The sequence below is a fragment of the Pituophis catenifer genome, unplaced genomic scaffold, assembly GCF_029215685.1.
Source record: "Pituophis catenifer annectens isolate HBS135680 unplaced genomic scaffold, rPitCat1.0.hap2 SCAF_2, whole genome shotgun sequence".
Classification (NCBI taxonomy): domain Eukaryota; kingdom Metazoa; phylum Chordata; class Lepidosauria; order Squamata; family Colubridae; genus Pituophis; species Pituophis catenifer.
Window position 1 is genome coordinate 134,345,072 of NW_027256882.1, and position 20,742 is coordinate 134,365,813.

The 20,742-nt window shown below is 40.8% G+C and overlaps 1 protein-coding gene across 2 annotated transcripts in view; it reads right to left on the bottom strand.

Moving 5' to 3' along the window:
- Positions 1–218: 218 nt before the first annotated feature.
- Positions 219–20,742, bottom strand: part of RAB37 (RAB37, member RAS oncogene family) — a 104,915-nt gene continuing 84,391 nt past the window's right edge. For both annotated transcript variants that reach the window (XM_070934644.1, XM_070934645.1), the window contains 8 exons: positions 17,330–17,440; positions 11,231–11,272; positions 9,702–9,768; positions 8,923–8,975; positions 7,258–7,323; positions 1,814–1,870; positions 1,429–1,505; positions 219–630 (listed from right to left, as the gene is read on the bottom strand). In XM_070934644.1, coding sequence (XP_070790745.1) covers positions 525–630; positions 1,429–1,505; positions 1,814–1,870; positions 7,258–7,323; positions 8,923–8,975; positions 9,702–9,768; positions 11,231–11,272; positions 17,330–17,440 — 579 coding nt within the window. In that variant the 3' untranslated portion in view covers positions 219–524. The remainder of the gene's footprint in view (positions 631–1,428; positions 1,506–1,813; positions 1,871–7,257; positions 7,324–8,922; positions 8,976–9,701; positions 9,769–11,230; positions 11,273–17,329; positions 17,441–20,742) is intronic.

Here is a 20,742-nt window from a genome sequence, read left to right on the forward strand (position 1 = left end):
CTCAATATTCCTGCTGGTTTTGGTATTCATACAAACTGTGGCTTTTTAGGGCAATACTCTTAATTAACCTTTTTTTTAAAATTTTATCCAAAGATCTCCCATGGCCTTTGAAAGAGAGAGACCTTCCGTGTAGCTCCCGCTCAACCATCCCCCCCCTTTTTTTTTTCAAGGCAAAAAGCAGGGCTGTGAGAGTTAAGAGAAAGCTTGATTTACTTTGGTGTGGGCCATACCTTTCCTCTTACCAGTGAATGGTAGGCCTGAGTAATACTATAAAACCTGATGGCCTTTGCATACTTTCACATGTGCAAAGTTCTTAACTCTTCCTTCACATCCACACATGGCAACCAACAACAGACATATACTTCTTATGTACAGTCTCTAAAAGAATTCTCTAAAAAGTAATGTCTTTGGAGTGAAGCCCCCCCCAAAAAATTTCTTTCCTTCCTTCCCTGCATCTCCTGGGTGGCACTCTGCTCCTCTTTAGCAGTAGGTCATTCAGACTCTGCCTTAGCATCTTCTTCCTTTTAGAGAAAAGTACAGCAGTTGGACCGTCTCTTCTCTGACTCAATGTAGTCATGGATTTGGAACCTGGGCTCATCCAGCTGCTTCACAGCTCGCTGCTTGAGCTCTCTGGAAATCAAAAGGGTCAAAAATAGTGCTCAGACATTATTTCAAAAGAAGGAACTTTTGAAACTTTTGAAAAGAGAAACGTTTTCCTGGACCATTTAGAAGATTTCATCTTTCTTAAAAGGCAATACTCCAGAATAAGCATGTTAATGTCTACCACCCACCTCTGCCCAGAAATAGATGCCACTCACAACTCCTTCCTAATCTGCTGTGACCTTGAAAACCAGCTACAGTGCATTGGATGTTTCATTTCAACACAAAGATTACGGAGGGTTCCAGAAAGAACAGAACAAATTGCGTAAGTGGGCAGCAGCAAAAGGGGAGGAAAAAATTGTTTGTGAAACATCCAAGAAAAAAAAAGTATTAGGAGATGGATGAACTCTCACGGAAAACCTCACAAAGGTATGTAATTTTGGTTGCTCCATTTTACACGTCTGCCCAGGGATTGAATAATTCTCTGATTATGGATAGTAATGAGAATTCCTTACATTTTTGAAGGTTGAGTTTTATTTGGTCTCACCTCCAATAGCCTTTTCTTAAGAAAGCTCATAGCAACCCAATGACCAGTTATCTTGGGTTTCCTGAGCCCCTCTTTCTCAAATTCTCCTGATGTTTTGGAGCTCATTCCTACCAATATGGCCAGTTGTGATGGATATTACTATACAAAACATCTTACGGCACCAGCCTTGAGTCTTGGAAGGACTTGATAAAATGAAATCAAGAAGGCTCAACATCTTCTCCAAATGTTGTTATATAATCCCAGGGATTGAAGGCAAACTATCTGCAGCCTGTTCTACTCACTTTGCAATGGCCAGAAATGCCAGTTCCACATTCATACCAGTCTTGGCACTGGTCTCCATGAAAGGCACTCCGTATTCCTGGAATGAAAACAGAGCAAGAAAAAGTGGCAACATCTTGCCAGCAGACACGATGAATCCTTTTTTGAATTCCTGTAGTGGAACCTAAACAAAAGCCCTGGAACTTTAAAAATACTAATCCCAGAGAGGGGGTGGAAAATCTTGCTATTTTGTTCAGTTAAACCGATGACCAGGATACTGTCTGCTCTGCATTAACAGGAGGAGATGCTTGCAGATACAGATGGCTTTTTTCTGAAATTGGGCAGAGGGCTTGGATTACCTATCTCAGCTATGTTATAAGACAGTCACACTTGGACTTGTTCACTTACCCTGGCTAAGGATTCCCCATCTTCTGTTCTGATAACTCGCTCACTGCTCATGTCAGCCTGCAGATAGAAAGACAGGAAGGGTGGGGAAGAGCAAGGAAGCTGAAGCACGCATAACCAGGAGATACCTTAGTAGTGTCTATCTGGGGGAGAGCGGGGTTTAAAAATAGAGACAAAATAAACATTTTCAAATATCCTAGGCAGAACTTCCCTAGAATGCCCATCTTAGCCTCACTCTGCTTCGTCTTCTAACTGATTTTGTTCTAAAATTCTAATTTGAAAAAGAAATGCATTCGGAAGAAAAGCAACAGAATTAGGTTCCCAGCAGAAGTTTGCTCTCAGGTTAATTGTCTGTCTGTCTGTCTGTCTGTCTGTCTGTCTGTCTGTCTGTCTCTCTCTCTCTCTCTTTCCGTCCGTCCGTCCATTCATCCATCCATCCATCTAATCTGTCTCTCTATCACTATCACTATCTCTTTCTCTCCTTCTCTGTTTCTCTCTCATCTTTCAGTTTATATTGCCAGCTCATCTTAAATTCATGGCTCTGGGCAGCTAACAACACTTAAAGACATAATACAACAATATATATTGTTTATCTATAATTTAATTTGTTATTTATCTATAACAATAAAGTATGCATAAATAATTGGCAACTGAGGTAAATCACCAAAGGAGCAAAAACAAATACATTTATCTACTGCACAGTGGATTCTATCACTGATAAATACAGTGTTGACTCCTAATGGAGTTCAGGAAGAATGAAAGCCGACCACCTGCCAGGATTTTAATACTTCATTTTATTTTATTATTTTTAAAAGCTTGAACATTATGTTTTGGGTATGTTTTAGCTGTGCCATTGTTTGCTCTATGTTCAGTTCAGTTCCATTTGCTGTTCAATTTTACTTTGTAAATTGCCTTGATTCTCAAAGAGAAAGAAAGAAAGGCTATCAATTCGATACATTAATTTCTAATTAATTAACTAAATAAATAGTTTAATTTTAAGCCATTCAGAAAAATAGGCCTTTCTGTGCAGCACTGAAGCAGCATAGACATTTGTAGGCCAGAGAGGAAGGGGAGATAACCACAAAGACATTGCTAACAGGAAAGGCTGGGATGAGGGACACTCACATTGGGGAGCATAAAGGGTTTAGTCCTGACATGTTTTTCTCCCAGATCTTCCTGGGAGTAGACACAATTAGGGAGTGGTGTTTCTGCCACTATGGCAAAAAAGTAAGTTATTTCCAATTTGAGCTTATCCTCTGGTGCTTGACAGGAACACATTCTGATATTCCATGGTTGGTCAGTTGTTGGCCTTTCCAGCTGTGGTTGCCTCTGCTTTTGAGGGCTGATGGATGGGGGGGGGGGGAAGGGTGTGCCTTAAATTGTCTGGTGCTTCAAGGAGTGAAGCTTCAGACTCAGAGTGCCCCCTGCTGGCTCACCTTGGTCAGCAAAGAGGCAAGCTACAAAAACCCATGAAGGGATTTTCCTGCATACCTTATCTTTAATATTATTTTACCATCACCACCACCCCAAAAGTAATTTTTTAATGAAATGTTGGCCCCCATTCAAGAATATTCCCCTGTTTATTTTCTGTTTTTCTTTCTTTTCTATGCTTGAGTGTGTACATTCAGTTTTCATAATGAAATGGTTTTGTGTTACTTCCAGCCCACCATTCTGCCAAACTGGAATGGCAACACAATATTTTTACTGTCAGAGACATATTTCCTCAGGCATAATCTGCCGGGGAGCACATGGTGGCCAGAATGGAGGCAAATTCCAAGCTCTGCGGCATTGTGGTTCTCTATCTCCTCCTCCCTGCACAAGCAGCAGGATTCAAAAAGAGGCATTAAACTTTGGAGATCTGGTCTGGTCTCTTGCATAGGAATTTTGCAGTCACAGCACAAAATCCATACTTAAGTCCATGGATTGCATAATCCTACTTTACAGTATCTGCCACACAACATTGTTTCATCTAAACTATTTAATGAATTGGTGGCTGTTTCTCAAACCGAATTGTGAAATCATGCCCTGAAAAACAATTGCTGCATCTAGGGTCATCAGACATGGGCTGCAAAATTTCAGATGAGCACAAGGTGGGCAATAAAGAGTTGGCAGTTTCTGTGTCTCTTGATGACCTGCTACATCTCCTTGGAGTGAGAATGGAGATTCGCCCTCCAAGCTTGTAGGTTGGTTTCCGAACGTTTCATTACCAGACTAGGTAACATCTTCAGCAGAATTTAGGGATGTCAGTGTCGGGGTTCTTCTGCTTATAAGGGCTTCTGGGGTCAGTAGGCCTTGTGATAGGGAGATCATGTCAGATGAGGGTCACGTTAGGAGAGGGTTTTGTGATGGGTCTAGTGATGGGTCAGGTTGGGGTCACATCAAGTGAGAGTCTTGTGATGGGTCAGAAGCCCTTATAAGCAGAAGAACACCATCACTGACATCCCCCAAATTCCTCTGAAGATGTTACCTAGCCTGGTAACAAAACATTCAGAAATCAACACACAAGCTCGGAGAACGAACCTCCACCCTCATCCTATACCCCAGCTATAGATATTCACCACTATCGCACTCCATGGAATGCCCAAATCCAAAAATGACTCCTCAGCAAAGTGCCTGGATGTTCCCCCTCCACCTCTCTGCCCTTTGCCTCAGCACTCCATTTCCCCCTAATTTATTCTTTCCTCACCTACTCTAGGGCTGTTTTTCCTCTTTCTTTTTTCCTGAAGAGTTGGGAGGCCTGGTAGACCACCAGTGATCAACACCAGACATGTTGATTTTGCCAGAATGGTCCTGGATCCCCTTTGTCTTTGCTTTATGCCAGGAATAAGGGATGCCTCCACAGCAACATCCCCTTGTCTCTTGGGATGTAGTTTGGCGAATTTAAAAAAAACGTTGTGATGCCAACAGCATTTGGGGGCCCTACAGACTGTGAAGCCTGAAATCTGCATCTGGCGATCCAACACTTCATCACATCTGGCCTCTGAGCAGCTAATGATTGGGGAGGGGTTTGCTAGCAGTTTTTAAAAACTTCTTTTTCCATTTTGTCTTACATAAACCATGGGTGATGTTTTTAACACCAACAGTTACACATTGTCTTTTCAGAGCAAATGAGGTGATATGCATTGACTCTCTGACACAACGCAGGAGTTGTGTGAAATGACCCTTGGTCTCATGGAATGAGATAATTAAGGCTTATGTCGTATATCTAACTGGAGCTGACACTTTTAAAAAAAAGGAGGGGGGGAAGGAGCCATTTGTTTGGGAGACTTCATGATTTAAAGCAAAGCAGAGTTAAAATAAAATGTTACACTCCGAAAACCAATGTGTTATGTGTGTGTACGAGTTTATAAATATATTCAGCTAAGCCTCTTTCAAATAAGGCAAACCTAAGCTCTATTTCCCAGTCATGGGCATAAATTTTTTGATTTCCTGAAAGGGGAGCAAGGGCAGAATGCTGTTGAATAATAGGTGTCAAAAAAACGTTTCATAGATTTTCATGAAAATTCAAAACAATAGAAAAGGTAAATTGGTCATTTTAGTGCTTTTATTTATGTGTTGGTTTGATTGTACCCCACGTTTATTATTTTTGAAAATAAGGTGGCAAATATAACCAATATACTTTCCTCCTCCTCCTCCTCCCTTCCCCAGAACAACCCTGTGAGGTGGGTTGGGCCAAGACAGAGTGACTGGCCCAAAGTCACCCAGCTACCCTTCGTAGCCAAGCAGGACTAGAATTCACTGTCTCCTGGTTTCTAACCTGGTGTCTTAATCACTAGACCAAACTGGCTCTTGGAGAGTGGAAGACACATCATCTGAATGAAACAAGGATGCCTTAATGGAATATGCTTTGCTGAGATGGTGCTTGCAGGATTTGATGACCATCAAACTTAGTTGGCCATCCAAAAAGGGGGCTCTAGGGAATCCTGAAAAAGCCCAAGCACTGTTGTTTCCCTGAAGTGCTCATCTATGTTCCCAGTAGTCCAAGGATTAGCAAGACTACTTTGATGTTATCTGTCCCACTATTCTTGGAACCATCTTGTTCAAAACACAATCTAATGTCATCCTGCATAATTATTATCCTGGATATATTTGGTCTGAGAAAAAAAAATGCCCCAAGAGTCTTATATTTAATACCTATTTGGCTCTACTGGTTGAAAACTTTTTTTTTTTATCCCATGTCTTCTAGAAATATTATTCACAATGATCTTCTATTAATAATTTGGAATAAGCCTCTGCAAATCATTCCACAAACTGCTTTCCAGCAATTCTTCCAAAGAAAATGTCACCGGTGAAGCCTCCCAACAGGTGAGCTAAGATATCAAGCCACTACTTTGCAGCTTTCAAGAACTGCATCCAAAATCACCTTGTTGAAAGACTGCACAGACCTGCTGTGCAGAACTATTGTTTATTTGTTTATTAAATTTACATACCACCAGGGGTGAAATGTAAAATCTGTTACTACCGGTTCTGTGGGCATGGCTTGGTGGTAGGGGTAATGTGACTGGGTTGGCGTGGCCAACTTTTAAAAAAAAAAAAAACTTTTCAAAGCATTTTTTCGAATGCTTTGAAAAGCCTCTCTGCTGATCAGGAACTCAGCTGGGATCGTCAGAGACTTTTCAAAGCATTATTTTTACCACCTCTTCAGCCAAGATGTTGCAGAAAAAAATGCTTTGAAAAGACTCTGATGATCCCAGCTGAGCCGCGCGATCATCAGAGCCTTTTTTTTTTACTTTTAAAAGCATTTTTTCATCGGAAGAGGTTGTAGAAAAAATGCTTTTAAAAGTAAAAAAAAAAAAAAAAGCCTCTGATGATCCTGCGGCTCAGCTGGGCATGGTGGCGGGGGGCAGGGATTTTTGCTACCGGTTCTCCGAACCACCCGCCACCATCGCTACCGGATCAGGTGATCCGGTCCGAACCAGGAGCATTTCATCCCTGTATACCACCCATCTCACTATCCAAAGTGACTCTAGGTGGCTTACAGTGCTATGAAAGCATAGCTTATTTATTTATAAATATATAATCCTCAGCAAGGTTAGAAAACTGCATCTGATCTACTGAAAAGTGGGGGACTATAAATTCAAAGCAACTGAGAAATAAATAGCAGTCCCAAGAAAACTCATAATGTACCCAAGGGTAGGAAGCATCTTCATTTATTAGCCATAAAGCAAAAATGGGATGAAAAATTCCTTTGTAAAAGGGATGGGGAATTTATGGCTCTCCAAATGTTGCTGAATTACAAGTTAGCTATGCTGACTTGAATTAGTTCACCAATCTTGGGAAGATCCAGGTTCCTCAATCTTGGGTTAAGAGCTGATCACAACAGAGAAATATGCAAAGCACACTATGATTAATTAAACATTTCTCACAATGAGACCATTAAGAGCCATAAAAGTTGGAAAATGTCTTCAAGACAGTATAAATTTGTATTATCAATCAAAATTACATACCTTATTACCCAGAAGCATGATAACCACATCCTTTTGGGCATATTCATGGATTTCTGTGAGCCAAGCCTGCAAGGGAATGTTGAATGTGATGAGATGAAACATAGCTGAGAAGAAACACCAAACTTCAAGACTTTGAGTTATCCTGCCATCTTGCTGCTTGTTTGCCTTTAGTACACAGCAATTGTTATCAGTTCGGCCATTGTGATTTGTAAATCTTGGCATATGTCTTACTGTGTTGTGCGAACCTGATTAGAAATATGGGTTTGCTCAGTGTAGCAATTAATTAAGCAATCCATGGTTTAGTGCAGTTTCTGGACCCAGCCACTGAATTACATGAACTCTCAGCATTTAAGAAGGGAAGAGGTAGGCCAGATCCTCTTGCTCTGATAAGAAGTAGCTCAAACAATCTTTAGGATGGGTATCCCTGAAGGTCCAATGAAGATCCCTTAGTCTCACACAGTTTTGGGTACTGTCCCTTTTGGCAATTGAGCCAGTTTTGCATCAGATGTGCTGGGACATGGGGATAGTTTCCTATTGGAAGGAACTTTAAAATTACACCCATTTCCCAGACTTCCCATAACCCTCACAGAGCTTAAGGCACCTGTGTTCCATGCTGCCCTTACAGCTGTCTACCTGGCCAAACAGGCAGACATTTCACAGATCTCCTACCCAGTAACTAGACCCATTTTCCAAAATATCACTCAGCCTAAAGTAGGACAAGGATCAGAAACAGAGTCCTATCTGGACAACCATTTTTTTGTAATCTTAGCAGTCAGCTCTTGACTGCTCAGTATTTTGTGCATGCTGGCTATCAGAATTGCGAAGTATCTCAAAAATTATTCTGAAAGTTTGGAGAGGAATGTGGCAGCTATATGGAAGTGCTTCTATTCCTGACAACCAATTGCAAATAATATGAAATACATATGGATTTCTCTTTTTGTTTTTAGCCTGATTTTCCCTTTTCTTCATCTGTTCCTCTGACAAATTGTAGTCTGCTAGTTCTTTGGGGCAGGGATATTTTCTCTTTGTGAAGTATGAAGCACAGAAATATAGCACATATTCCTACCCAAATAAAGTTTATATCAGTACTGCAAAAAGGTAAAAGTTTCCCCTGTCCAGTTGTATCTGACTCTAGGGGGAGGTGCTCATCTCCTTTTCTAAGCTAAGGGAGCCAGCATTGTCCGAAGACATTTCCCTGGTCATGTGGCCAGCATGACTATATGCTGAGGCACACGGAACAGTTATCTTCCCACTAAAGTGGTACCTATTTCTCTAGTCACATTTGCATGCTTTTGAACTGCTAGGTTGGCAGGAGCTGGAGCAAGTAATGGGAGCTCACACAAGGCTCGGACCTCAAACCTAGGCTGTCAGCTTTTCAGCTGTGTGTTTAACCACTGAACCATTGCGCCTCCTATCAGCACTGAGTTATTGAAAATATTTTATTCCCATCTTTTAAAATTCTTGTCTTTTCAAGGGCAGGTGATCCTCCTTTTTGTCTTTTGCTGATTTCTGTACAACCCAGTGCATTTAGACACTGAGACACAAGAACACCTCAAACCAGGATATGTTTACTAATCAGATTACAACTTTAGCTTGCTATTTGATTCCTGTGTGAGCAAAGGCTGGGGGACCATCTTGAATCAACAGTAGGCATGAAATACCCACCCGAATACTGTCAAAGGAGACTTTGTTAGTGATATCATAAAGGAGGAGGAGAGCTGGAAAAGAGAAAAAATTGTTATTTGATGATTTTGTAATTTTCTAAAATGATCAAACTATCAAGAACACATGTGGCCACACAGATCAATTCAAACTATGAATCCCTCTATCCTGAACTTCAATTATGTAAATCTGTTGGCAATCTCAATCCACAGGCACACTCCCACCCTTGCTCAACATAATCTGTTTGATGGAAAACTGTGGGGTTTAAATCTAATGTTGTCCATACATTAGACAACATATAGTCAAAGCTATACCAGCTACTTCAACATAGTGCCTATTGAGATGCATCATATTTTAATTCTCATGCATTTCAGGGAAGATATGAAGATGAAGGGAAAGAGATGAGCTATGTCATAAATATAGTTGGATGGAGACAAAACAGAAAATCCCGTTTTTTTGAGCTTGATACAAAACAATCCCCTTAAAACATTCCATTGACATATTCAGAGTAGGTTTGTTCTTGCTCTTAACAAATCTTACTTCACACACACATTTTGTTTTAAGCTTGGAATGCTCCAAGAGACCATTTCAAACTCAAAATATTGCACACTGCTAATATATTGAACAATATAGATTGTTCTATATATAAAATATAGAACAATATATCAAACTGTGGCATTATCATTTGGTGTTAGATCTGAGCAATGAAAGAGCTACTCCACTTATCACTCCAACTCTGATTCAATCTGAGATGAAGGAAGGCAGCATCCTAGAGGACCAACCTTGTGCATCACGATAATATGCGTGTGTTACACTCCGGAACCTTTCCTGACCGGCTGTGTCCCAAATCTGCAATAAGGCAAAGACAGAAACCCAAGGAAACATTCTTCATTGTATTCCATTAGAAAAGCCCAGCTGTGAAACAAATATTAGTGCAACTAAAATTCACAGACAGTACGTGCAAAATGAAATTCTTGGATAGTTCTCTGAATTATGTCTATTAGAATCAAGATAGTTTTTCCAAATAAGAGAATACAAATGAATTATGTGACAGTATTACAGAATTCAAGTCACCATATGGAAGTGATAATGCAAATGTAAAAGACTGAAATACAACTATCTCATGAATCCACCAGGATTTGGGGGTGGGGGGGGATCCAGAAATTTGCAAATAAATAACTCTCACATTCTCAAGACACATGCCACCAGTACCAATATATAAAATAGTTCATATATAGTATAAATAGGGCTATGCAATGCATTGAATTTAATTTAGAAAAAATGTTTCAGAATATACAAATCTGCAAACATAGCCCGTCTCACAGAAAAAGACAAGACGCTGGTTACCATCATGGCTATACAAGGAGTGACCCATCTGTAATAGTTTCTGCCTGCTCTGGATAACTCTGCCTTGAACCGTAAAATGGGTGGCAGATAGATAGGTAGGTAGGTAGGTAGGTAGGTAGGTAGGTAGGTAGATATATAGGTAGGTAGGTAGGTAGGTAGGTAGGTAGATACATACATACAGACAGACGGATAGACAGACATAATGAAACAAAATGTGCATGGTCCAGTTCCTATTAAATTATATCCCCTGATAGGATTCAGGAAGCAGGCTTTTAGAATTTTTGCAGAATTTCTGCATTGGTTTTGTTCCAAAATATAAAGTTCATTGTTCTTATTTTGATTTCTATTGTTTTTAATTATGTACGTTGCCCCAGAATCTTCTGGCATTGGGCAATCCTATAATGCTAAAAAATACTTAAGTAAATCTGGTTGGTTATCTGATAAAAGAAAGATAAACATCAACTGAATGATGAGGAAGAGGCTGCAGAAGAGGTAAAACAAAATCATATATATTATCTCTGTAAAAACACAATCTTGTATAGGGAAATTTTCACACGATTTGAGTACATCTATAAGCTGGTAGCAAACCTTCCCCCTCTCCCCCCCAAAAATGGTGCTGAGTGAAGAGCTACCAACTAATTTCAAGGACTCTTGGATGACACGGATTTCCTGTTTCCATTTTAATTTGGATTCAGGGCTGATTTTGCCACATGGGATTAGCAAGGAGCCGATACAGAGAACGCTTTGTTGGCAAGCAGGATTTCTTTGGAAGTCAGCCACATCTATGGCTTTTACTTCCACATGCCAAGCGGAAATGTAATAGCTGAAGCCTTGAATGGAGAAAAATGGCTTGTCTCACAGGAACTGAATATATAGGAGACCTTTTTCAGAATAGAAAAAACGGAACGAGGGCACTTAGAGGACTTCATAGAAAATGCAACTTTGGTGTATCAATCGGACCTACCTGCAGTTTCACTTTTACATCATCCACTGTTACCACTTTATTCTGTAAGAAACAAAAAGACCCCACATTTATATAAACAGCAAATTAACAAGAAGAACTCTATATTCAGCTTTGAGTTTTTAGATCACCTGTGAGAAAACAAACAGCTAAATTCCTTTCTCATGATTTTCTATAACTTCCAGTTTAAAATTCCATGGAACAATCACTAATAGCTAGAAGGTAACAAGCTTCATGCATGTCACAAAGGTGCTTTTTTTTTCAAGAGGCATGAGATGAGAAGTGAAACGTCTTCAAAGAAAAACCAGAAAGTCCAGTTGCCTCTTGAAAAACAAGAGACAACCTTTGAGACAACCATGACTTGGATAACTGAGAATCTCCATAGACGTTGAGCTTCATGCATATTGCTGGCACAATTGGTGCACTGAGATTTTAGGTAAGACTGTAAGCAGCATATCTGAACAAATATTATATATTTAGTTGTTGCTCTTTGCCTGAAATTTGAGGATCCAAAATATCATATTTACTGGGATTGCATGCAAAGCAACTCTATCGGCTAAGACAATGCTTGTTAAGCTGGTTATCAGCAATTATTGGTACAACTAAAATACCTTACATTTCTTCCACATATGTATTTTGTAAACTCTGGATTGAAGTAATGACGACTGCACTAATAGCAAATAATATTTTATAGATTATCAAGTGCTCATTGTTCATTTTTTTCATCATTCACTACACAAAAGAAATTAGCACAACTTTTGGTACTACATTTGTGGCAACTTAGATCTACAAGTATTCATGGATCAGCGGAATATGATGCGTAAATGCTTATACAATTACAGTTTTTAAGGCTTTAAAGGGTCAAAACATGGTTATTGTTCTGAACATAGACAAAAGAATCAGTTGGCTAGAGTAGGCAACAATGCCTTTTGCTACAAAATCCACAATCAAAATCCTAAGCTATTAAAACAGTGATAAGGGAGATGCACCTTCCTCTGTAAGTTCTCACTACTGTATTCAAGGAATTGTGTTGCCCCAGACCAGTGGTGGGTTGCCCCCGGTTCAGACTAGTTCTATAGAACCAGTAGTAAAACCGGTGGGAGGCTCCGCCCACTGACCCTGATGTCATCAGAAGCGATCTGGGCATGCGCAGAAGGTGCGTGCGCGATCCCATTGCGAACCGGTAGTAAAGATAAGTAGAACCCACCCCTGACCCAGGCCATACCATCAGAGAGTGATTACAATATAGAGGCCAAGGCAAGTTATTTAGAACAAGTGCAACACACAGTAAATAACAAATGTGATCCAGGAAGATCAGGAGAAATGCTGAATTATGGAACCCTCTGAAGAACTTTGGACCACCTCACTTTCTCTCAGCCCATTGCAGCTCGTAAGATTATTGTTTGGGAAATAAAACGAAAGAATATTCCCACATCATCATCTGTCTCGAGCTCTAAAAGGACTGGGACACAAATGCTCATCATCATCACCACCACCATCGTCTTCATTCATCATTCATCCATCCACTATTATTTTCTCTTCTTTAACAGTTTCACCCTATAAGCTTTGCAAATTTTTCAAAGCGGTTGAAGCGGATGCATCGTTTGCAAGTCTCATGTGGCTGCTTCAAAAACTTCTCCCAGGTCTCTCTCCACATGAGCGTGGAGCCACTTTGCTTTAACAAAATTCAAGGAGAAATGCTTCAAAATGCCTAGGAACACAAAAGGTTCTGTATATAACATTCTTTATATTCTGCAGCAACTATGGAGAAAAAAATGGAACAGGGCTGTGGTGAAATCCAAATTTTTTTTTTACTACCGGTTCTGTGGGCATGGCTTGGTGGGCATGGCAGGGGAAGGATACTGCAAAATCCCCATTCCCACCCCACTCTGGGACCAGCCAGAGGTGATATTTGCCAATTCTCCAAACTACTCAAAAATTCCACTACGGTTCTCCAAACTGCTCAAAATTTCCGTTACCAGTTCTCCAGAACCTGTCACACCAGCTGGATTTCACCCCTGGAACAGGGTATTCAAAAAAAAAAAAAAAAAAAAAGGCAGGAAAGAACTATAGTAAGCCTTCATCTTCCATCCATCAATCCTCCCTGCAATGCCTTCCTCTCCTGGCATTTAAGATTACACGGCAAGCATGGGGCAAGCAGCTTTGTCCTTAAATAGAAAAGACACTCATGGTTATACTAGTTTATATGTTTTTATGTGTGTGTGTGAGAATGGCAGGTTACTGCAATGTGTTGATGAATTAGGGCACGGGTGTCATACTCGTGGTGTCACATTGCTTTCATATGACGTATCGCGACTTTTTTCCTTCACGGAATTGGAGTGGGCGTGGCCAGCATGTGACATATCCACCAGTCATTTGCAGGCCACCAGTTTGACACCCCCGAATTAAGGGGATCCTAACATAGTGCCCAGCAGGATAGCAGCACCAGTCATGGCTGATATAAAGAAGCTAAGCCAAGCCTGGTTAATATTTACAGTGGGTAACCATTAGGAAGTCCCTATAGCAATGATGGCTAACCTTTTCGGCACCAAGTGCCCAAAGCGCACAGGCACGAGTGCGTGTTCACACCTATAATGCAATGTGCGCACGACCCCCGTGCATCACACCCTCATGCATGCACGCCTGACACCCTGCATGTCCCCCGCCCTCCCACGCATGCACGCACGACCCCACGCATTCATGCATGACTCCCATGCATGTACGCGTGACCCCCCGTGTGTGCCCTGCCCCCTGCGCATGCATACACATCTCCCGCATGTGCCCTGCCTCCCATGCATGCACAGCAGAGACCCAAAAACCAGCTGGCCAGCGGGAGGCACACACACATGCGCGATGGAGCTGAGCTGGAGTGACACTCATGTGCCCGCAGAGAGGGCTGTGCATGCCACCTGTGGCATGCGTGCCATAGGTTCGCCATCACAGCCCTATAGGCTATACTGTGAAAATACCCTAGAAGGCAGCAGAGGAAAAACACTTCCGTACTTTTGCTAAGAAAATTACATGAATGCATCCATGAAGTCACCAGAAGTCCAGCTCAACTTGAGGGACACTTTAGTTTTTCAACATGAAGATATGGGAACACTATATTGCATACGTTCTTGGGAAACAGGAGGAAGAGCCACATCTTAGACAATAGTGATGCATAAGATATCTCAACCCACAAAAAGAAAGGGGCATGGGAACTATATCAGAAGGCAACTTTCCTAGTTTTGGGGAAAATAAAAGTAAAGGAGGGCAGAAATTCTTTCAAACTTGCAAGATTCTTTACTATAACGTTACAATAAAGTTAGCATTACTACTCATGGTTTGTGCCTCTCTCTGGACAACCTCAAAGGGCTGTCACACATCTCACTATAATGCACATAGAATATAGCTACCTAATATAATTTAGGGAGGAAAGGAAAATAATGTGTTCTATATGAATTTGACGTGATATGTAAAAGTTTGATTTGGTTCAGCGCAATCAGAACCAAAACATTATTTTGGAGCACTAAGAAAGATAGCTTAGAGGCACCTTCTCAAATTATTTATTGCTTTGCTTTAAAATACCAGTGCCTAATATTACAAATTATTGCAATGTTCTTAAACTATTATGAACAATCTCCTAGGACCGGTTACTCTTTCCCAATAGTCTTCTCCAGATGAATTTGAGCCATCATTGGCCATATAAACTGGGAATTCCAGAATTTACACATTTGGAGGAAGTCATCCTAACATAGATTGTCCACACAGTTAATATCATGGCCAAATAGGTTGTTTTGATTAGTCTCAGAAACTAAGCATGAGAAAGACAGTACATACCACACATTACCAAGTTGTAACATATAATTCAGTACCCACATTTTTTCTCTTTAATTCATCAAACAAAAATTTTACTTATCTATGTACAGTACATATCTGACATTCCATTGTGAAGTTTATCATGTTTCCTACATATTGCGATAATTTTAATTGACTACATTTATCACTTACATAACAAAGAGATGCATACTAATCCCTGGAGAAAAATATCCAAGTTATGCATATAGTACATTTTAGAGATCTTTTAAAACACAACAATTAACCAGACTGTTACCATTCTGTCTGTTACTATTCTGAACCAAGAGCTTTAACCAAAACATTCCAGTGTTAAGCTATCATTAGTTTTGTTGCCAAAAGGAAGAAGGGAATTAATGTTTGCTTCATATTTTTTTAATTCTAACCATCAAAGATATATAACAAATGCATTTAAAGTGTTTTCAATCCCCCTTTTTAGTTATAAAGTTTATTTAGTCAAAAGCATTCTTCCAGAATTTAAAAGCTTCATCATACAATTTCTAGAGATGAAGACAAAATCCAATTTGGGTTAGTCACTGGGACCAGAGATTTAGTTTTCTGAGCTTTCAGACTCATGCTGGAGCCCATCCTCAGGAAACTTCTCTCCAGCACTTTACAAGATTAGCCTGCTGGAAGTGCTGACCTTAAACAAAAAGGAATTCTCTGGAGGGTCCTTATATTGTACACCAGGGCTTGTTAATAGATCCTGTTCAATTACACAAGTTTTTAAAAGGCCTGGAAACAAGTTCTTCTGAAGGTTTGAACAGCTGAGCTGAGACAATACAAGAACATTTTTTTAATAAAAGCTTTACATATGAACAGATTCTCAAAAGTGAGGGGAAGCTGGTGTAAGAAGGCATGAAAAGAGTACAATTTTGGATTTTTAAAAACCCAACAAGAACAATTGGCTAGAATTATCTTGCAACAGGAGTGTTCTATTATTAATTAACTCAATAATGGAAGGAACATCTGAAAAATAGCTTACAGGCTCGTAAATTGAAGCTAATAACAGATTAGCACCATAAAAAAACAGTGAGTGCAATTTTTATTAGCCCTCCATAACTTTATTGACTATGGATCTGAATAAAGATATTGAAAAAGCTATTTAAAATCCTGTAGCACTGACTTCCATCCAATAGTGCCAACAAAACGTTGTTTTCAATATACAATTTATGAATGAAATAACATCTCTTGAGCTCTAGTGTAAGGCACACAACATGTCTGACACATATTATAGTGTATAAATCATATTATGTATGTGATGATGTGAGACCATTGTTTTACTTTTTTTCTTCCATCCCAAAACTACAGAAGTTCTACGAGAGAAGATGACAGAAATTTCCGTCTAGGACATGGGTCTCCAATCTTGGCAACTTTATGACTTGTGGACTTCAACTCCCAGCAAAGCTGGCTGAGGAATTCTGGGAGTTGAAATCCACAAGTCATAAAGTTGCCAAGATTGGAGACCCCAAGTCTAGGACTACCAGCAGCTCTGAAAATGTGTGTGCGTGTGTGTAAATGAAGGAGGAAGAGAGGATAGAATAATGGAATCACAGGGCAGGAAGAGACCATGGAGGTGTTGTATTCCAACTGCTGCCCAAGGCAGGAGCTCTTATACCAGTGGTCCCCAATCTTTCTGGCTTTGCGGTCTTGCGTGGGTAGGTGGGGAGAGGGGATTTTTCCGTATGAATGACAGGTGAGCGTTATGCGTGCAGCTCCATTTGCACAAGTGGCAGGCACGTGCGCCTGCCAGTTGCTCAAATGGAGCTTCATACATGCGTTCACTCAGTGGTCACACAAGTGGGACTACGCGTGGATGCGCATGCTCCCCCATGGCTTCCATGGCCTGATTCCAACTGGGCCACGGCCTGGTACTAGGCCGCGGCCCAGGGGGTTGGGGACCCCTGCCTTACACCATCCCAGACAAATGGTTGTCTAATCATTTCTTGAAATTTGCAGCGATGGAGCACCCACGACTCTGAGAGGCAAGCTGTTCTTTTGATAGATTGCGCGAAAGACCATTTGGGTTTCAGTTTGTTTGTTTTTACTACAACCGCAGCAGAGAGGAATAGGATGAGGCCCCTGGGTCTCCACCTGCTGGATTCCTGATCCAGCTACTGAAAGACCAAAACCAGGCATGACAAATGTTGGCATCCATGTAATGTTCTTCATCCTGCCTTGTGCTTAGCTCAAAGGTCTACTGCAGGATGCCCAACACACTTCCCTGCTATGGCAAACTATCTCCAGCATTAATAATGACCTCACCCGGAAGTCTATCCCGACAGTAGCTATGAAGGTCCCAGAGAGGAAGGCTCCATCTTTGAACTGGACGAGGAAGCAGGTCTTCCCCACACCTGAATCTCCAAGCAGCATCACCTACAAGATGAGGTGCAAAAGCCCATTAATATGGCTGGTTGGGGTTATATTGACATATTCATGTTTTTTCCCCTCATGCTTCCTTATTAAAGAATTCTCTCTCTCTCTTCTGTCAACAGTGATCTAATTAAGCAAGCAGAACTAGCAGTCAACAAAGAGAAGAACAAACAAATGGCAATATCTCATCTTCATCTTACTTTAGCCATTGTGACCGGGAGTCATTCATTGTTTGCTCTACTACAACCGTCTTATTCTATCAATGCTGGGGGTAACTCAATGAGGAGAACTTAACAGAAAATCAGGAATCTGGTAGCACTTTTTCCGATTAATAAATATTATTTAAAAACTTACATTTTCACAAAACTCCCTGATTTTTTTTGCCACTATAGAACAGTATTTCTCAACTGCAACAACTTTAAGATGTGTAGACTTCTTACATTGGCTGGGAAATCTGGGAATTGAAGCCCCCAATTTGCCAAGGTAGAGAAACACTGCCACAGATTTAACAAGGCTTATAATTATTTTATTTTTTTTTGAAAAACACTTTGGATCTCCTGTAAGCACAGTTCCTCTCTGCTACTAATCAAAGTGCCCCAACTTTTTTCAGGGTTCTGTGCGAGCCTGAAAGAAAAGATGCCACATCTTTAAGAAGCCAACTTCTTAATGCAAACTCATTGCATTAAGTTTGTTTTGTTCAGGTTTGCAGAAGAGTGAAAAAGTTGGACTGTTGTGATGAGTAGCGGAATAGTCTTGTGCATGCATGAAGTCCAAAGCAATACTTGGGAAATCATCTTTAAAGTGTTTACCTCTTTCTGCTTATCACCCTCTTTAGTGTTATAGCAAGCTTACAAGGATAGTGTAGGACGAACTTCTCCTGTGCTTCCAGAGATGTAATTTGCATCTCTGGTGATCTCCTGAGGTGCCAAAGGCACCTGGGAATTGTAATTTAAATTAAACAAATCTGGACAGCACCAAGTTGGAAAAGGGTGTTTTAAAATGTTTCCAAATAGAGGGTACTTTGCGGAATCTTTCAGAAAGGTTTAGCTCAAGGAAAACCATCCATGATCTCCCTTTCTATTCCCACCTCTGTGGTCCTGACAAAATATATTCCTATATTTTCATCTCTCTCTAGTCCATGCCTATCTAGCAAAGGTGGAAAGGGAACTCCAGAATTATAGTGGTTTGCTTGATGGGAAATGTTTGGCAAGTCTTCCTTCCTATTGTGTTCCCTCAAGAGATGTTCTCCCATGATAGGTAAACATTTTTGAAGGATATCTATCCCACCATCCTGATTCTCTGAAAGAGTTTGAGTTTTTTTGTAAGCTGGCCTTTGTCTGGAACGATGAAAGGTTATAAACTCTCCTTAACTTCTTGTCCTTATTTTCATCATTACTAAAAGCACCTCTTCCTTGTCAGTGTTTCCTCTCTTCCGGACAAAAGATAAGGAGATCAGCTTGTAGCTACTCTAAGTACCAGCTGCTGTTTCCAATGGAAACAAACAGCCCATTTATATTTACACTTTGTGCCATATGGTCCAACTTCTGCCTTTGCTTAGCCTTCTAGCTAAGCTACTCTGGACAAATTACATCTCTGGAAGCACAGGAGCCATATGCCTTGTTCAAGGACGTTAAGTATCTTCCTGAAATGTCAGGGCAGTCTAGAAGGTAGTGAGGTACAATGTTTTTCAACCTTGGCATCTTTAAGATGTGCAGACTTCAACTCCCAGAATTCCCCAGCCAGTTGAAAAGCACTGAGCTAGTATGACAGGGCCAAAATCTTCTAACTGCTACTGAGTTACTACTACTCAGTTTAGGAATTATAATAATTACAGTTCCTTATTTAGGATTATTTATTCCAGTTGTAGGCTTCTGTAGAGCCTACAACAGCTTCTTGGCTCCATTTATGGGAGTCCTGCCCTCTGCTGCCTCTGACCCTCTTCAGTTGTCACTGCCAGCATGGCTGTGTTCACTCAAGACAGTTAGAATATCATCCTATCTGTGCTCTTACCTGGGAATGAGTTTCTTCACTGAAACTACTTTCACAGAAACATGCATAAGATCAATAGATTTACGCACTGAAACATGTAGGGTGGAGAGGTCGCACAATGCTCTGGGAAGCCCTTGTGAGGTGTCAGAAACCCCAGCTCAGAGGGAGCTGCACTCCTCACCTTTGCCCTATGCAAGGGAATAGTCCATTAGCTAATGTTACCTCTGCCTAATCCAAATATTTTACTAATCCTTCCAAGTAATCCCCAAAGGCACAGTTCAAACCCAGCCTCTTTCTTCACACTCCCTGGAACCAGATTTGTCATTGATCTACAATGTTATATAGACAAAGGGTGGAGAAAGAAGGAACTGTTTGTTATAATACACTTGATTAAATCTGAAGTATATTTCTAACAACCAGTTCCTCCTTCCAGGGGCTTTTGTCTATTTCCTTTGATGTCACTGTGACCATAAACACATACACAGAGTCCATGGGTTAGATCAGGGGTGTCAAACTGGTGGCCCGTGGGCCGGATGCGTCACGTGCAGGCCACACCTACCCCAATTCTGTGAGTGGGAAAAACGGCACGAATCATCACGTGACAGCAACATGACGCAGTGAGTTTGACACGTGTCGGTTAGATCAGGGGTGGGGTATCTTGATCCTTTTATGACTTGTGGACTTCAACTCCCAGAATTCCTGAACAAGCCAGGAATTCTGGGAGTTGAAGTTCACAAGTCATAAAAGGGCCAAGGTTCCCCACCCCTCAAGACCTGAGAGGTTCCATTTATAACCCATGCCAAGTATCAGGAGAAGATCCGTAAGCTCTGGGACTCTCTTCTTTTCTTGCTGCTGCCTCACCTCTATTGCAAGACAGCAGAGCAAACAGATAAGCCAGTATCCACTCCTTCTAAGCAAACAGACTTTCAGCTTAAAAGCCCCAGTTTGGTTGGCATTTTTAGATTCCCTATTTACCCCAGGCAAGGAAAAACAATAATTGTGGCTATTCTGATTAGTTGCCAAATTGCCATATGGCATCTTAAGGGTTGATTGTGGTGTAAGATTTTCTGGCCATTTTCATTTAAGGTGTTCTGATCCACAAAAGGGAGAGCATACACACACACACCTTTCTGGAATTTATCCCTGTGAGAAATGTGGATTAGCCAGCATTTGTCCTCCTACAAAAAAATGAGCCCACCCAGCTCAGAGATAGCAGCAATCATTAGGGGAAAATCCATCAACAGCCCTGGCAGAACAATAAACACTGGATACAGTCCAGACTTGAAAAATAGTTTTTAAAAGAAAAGGAAACAAAC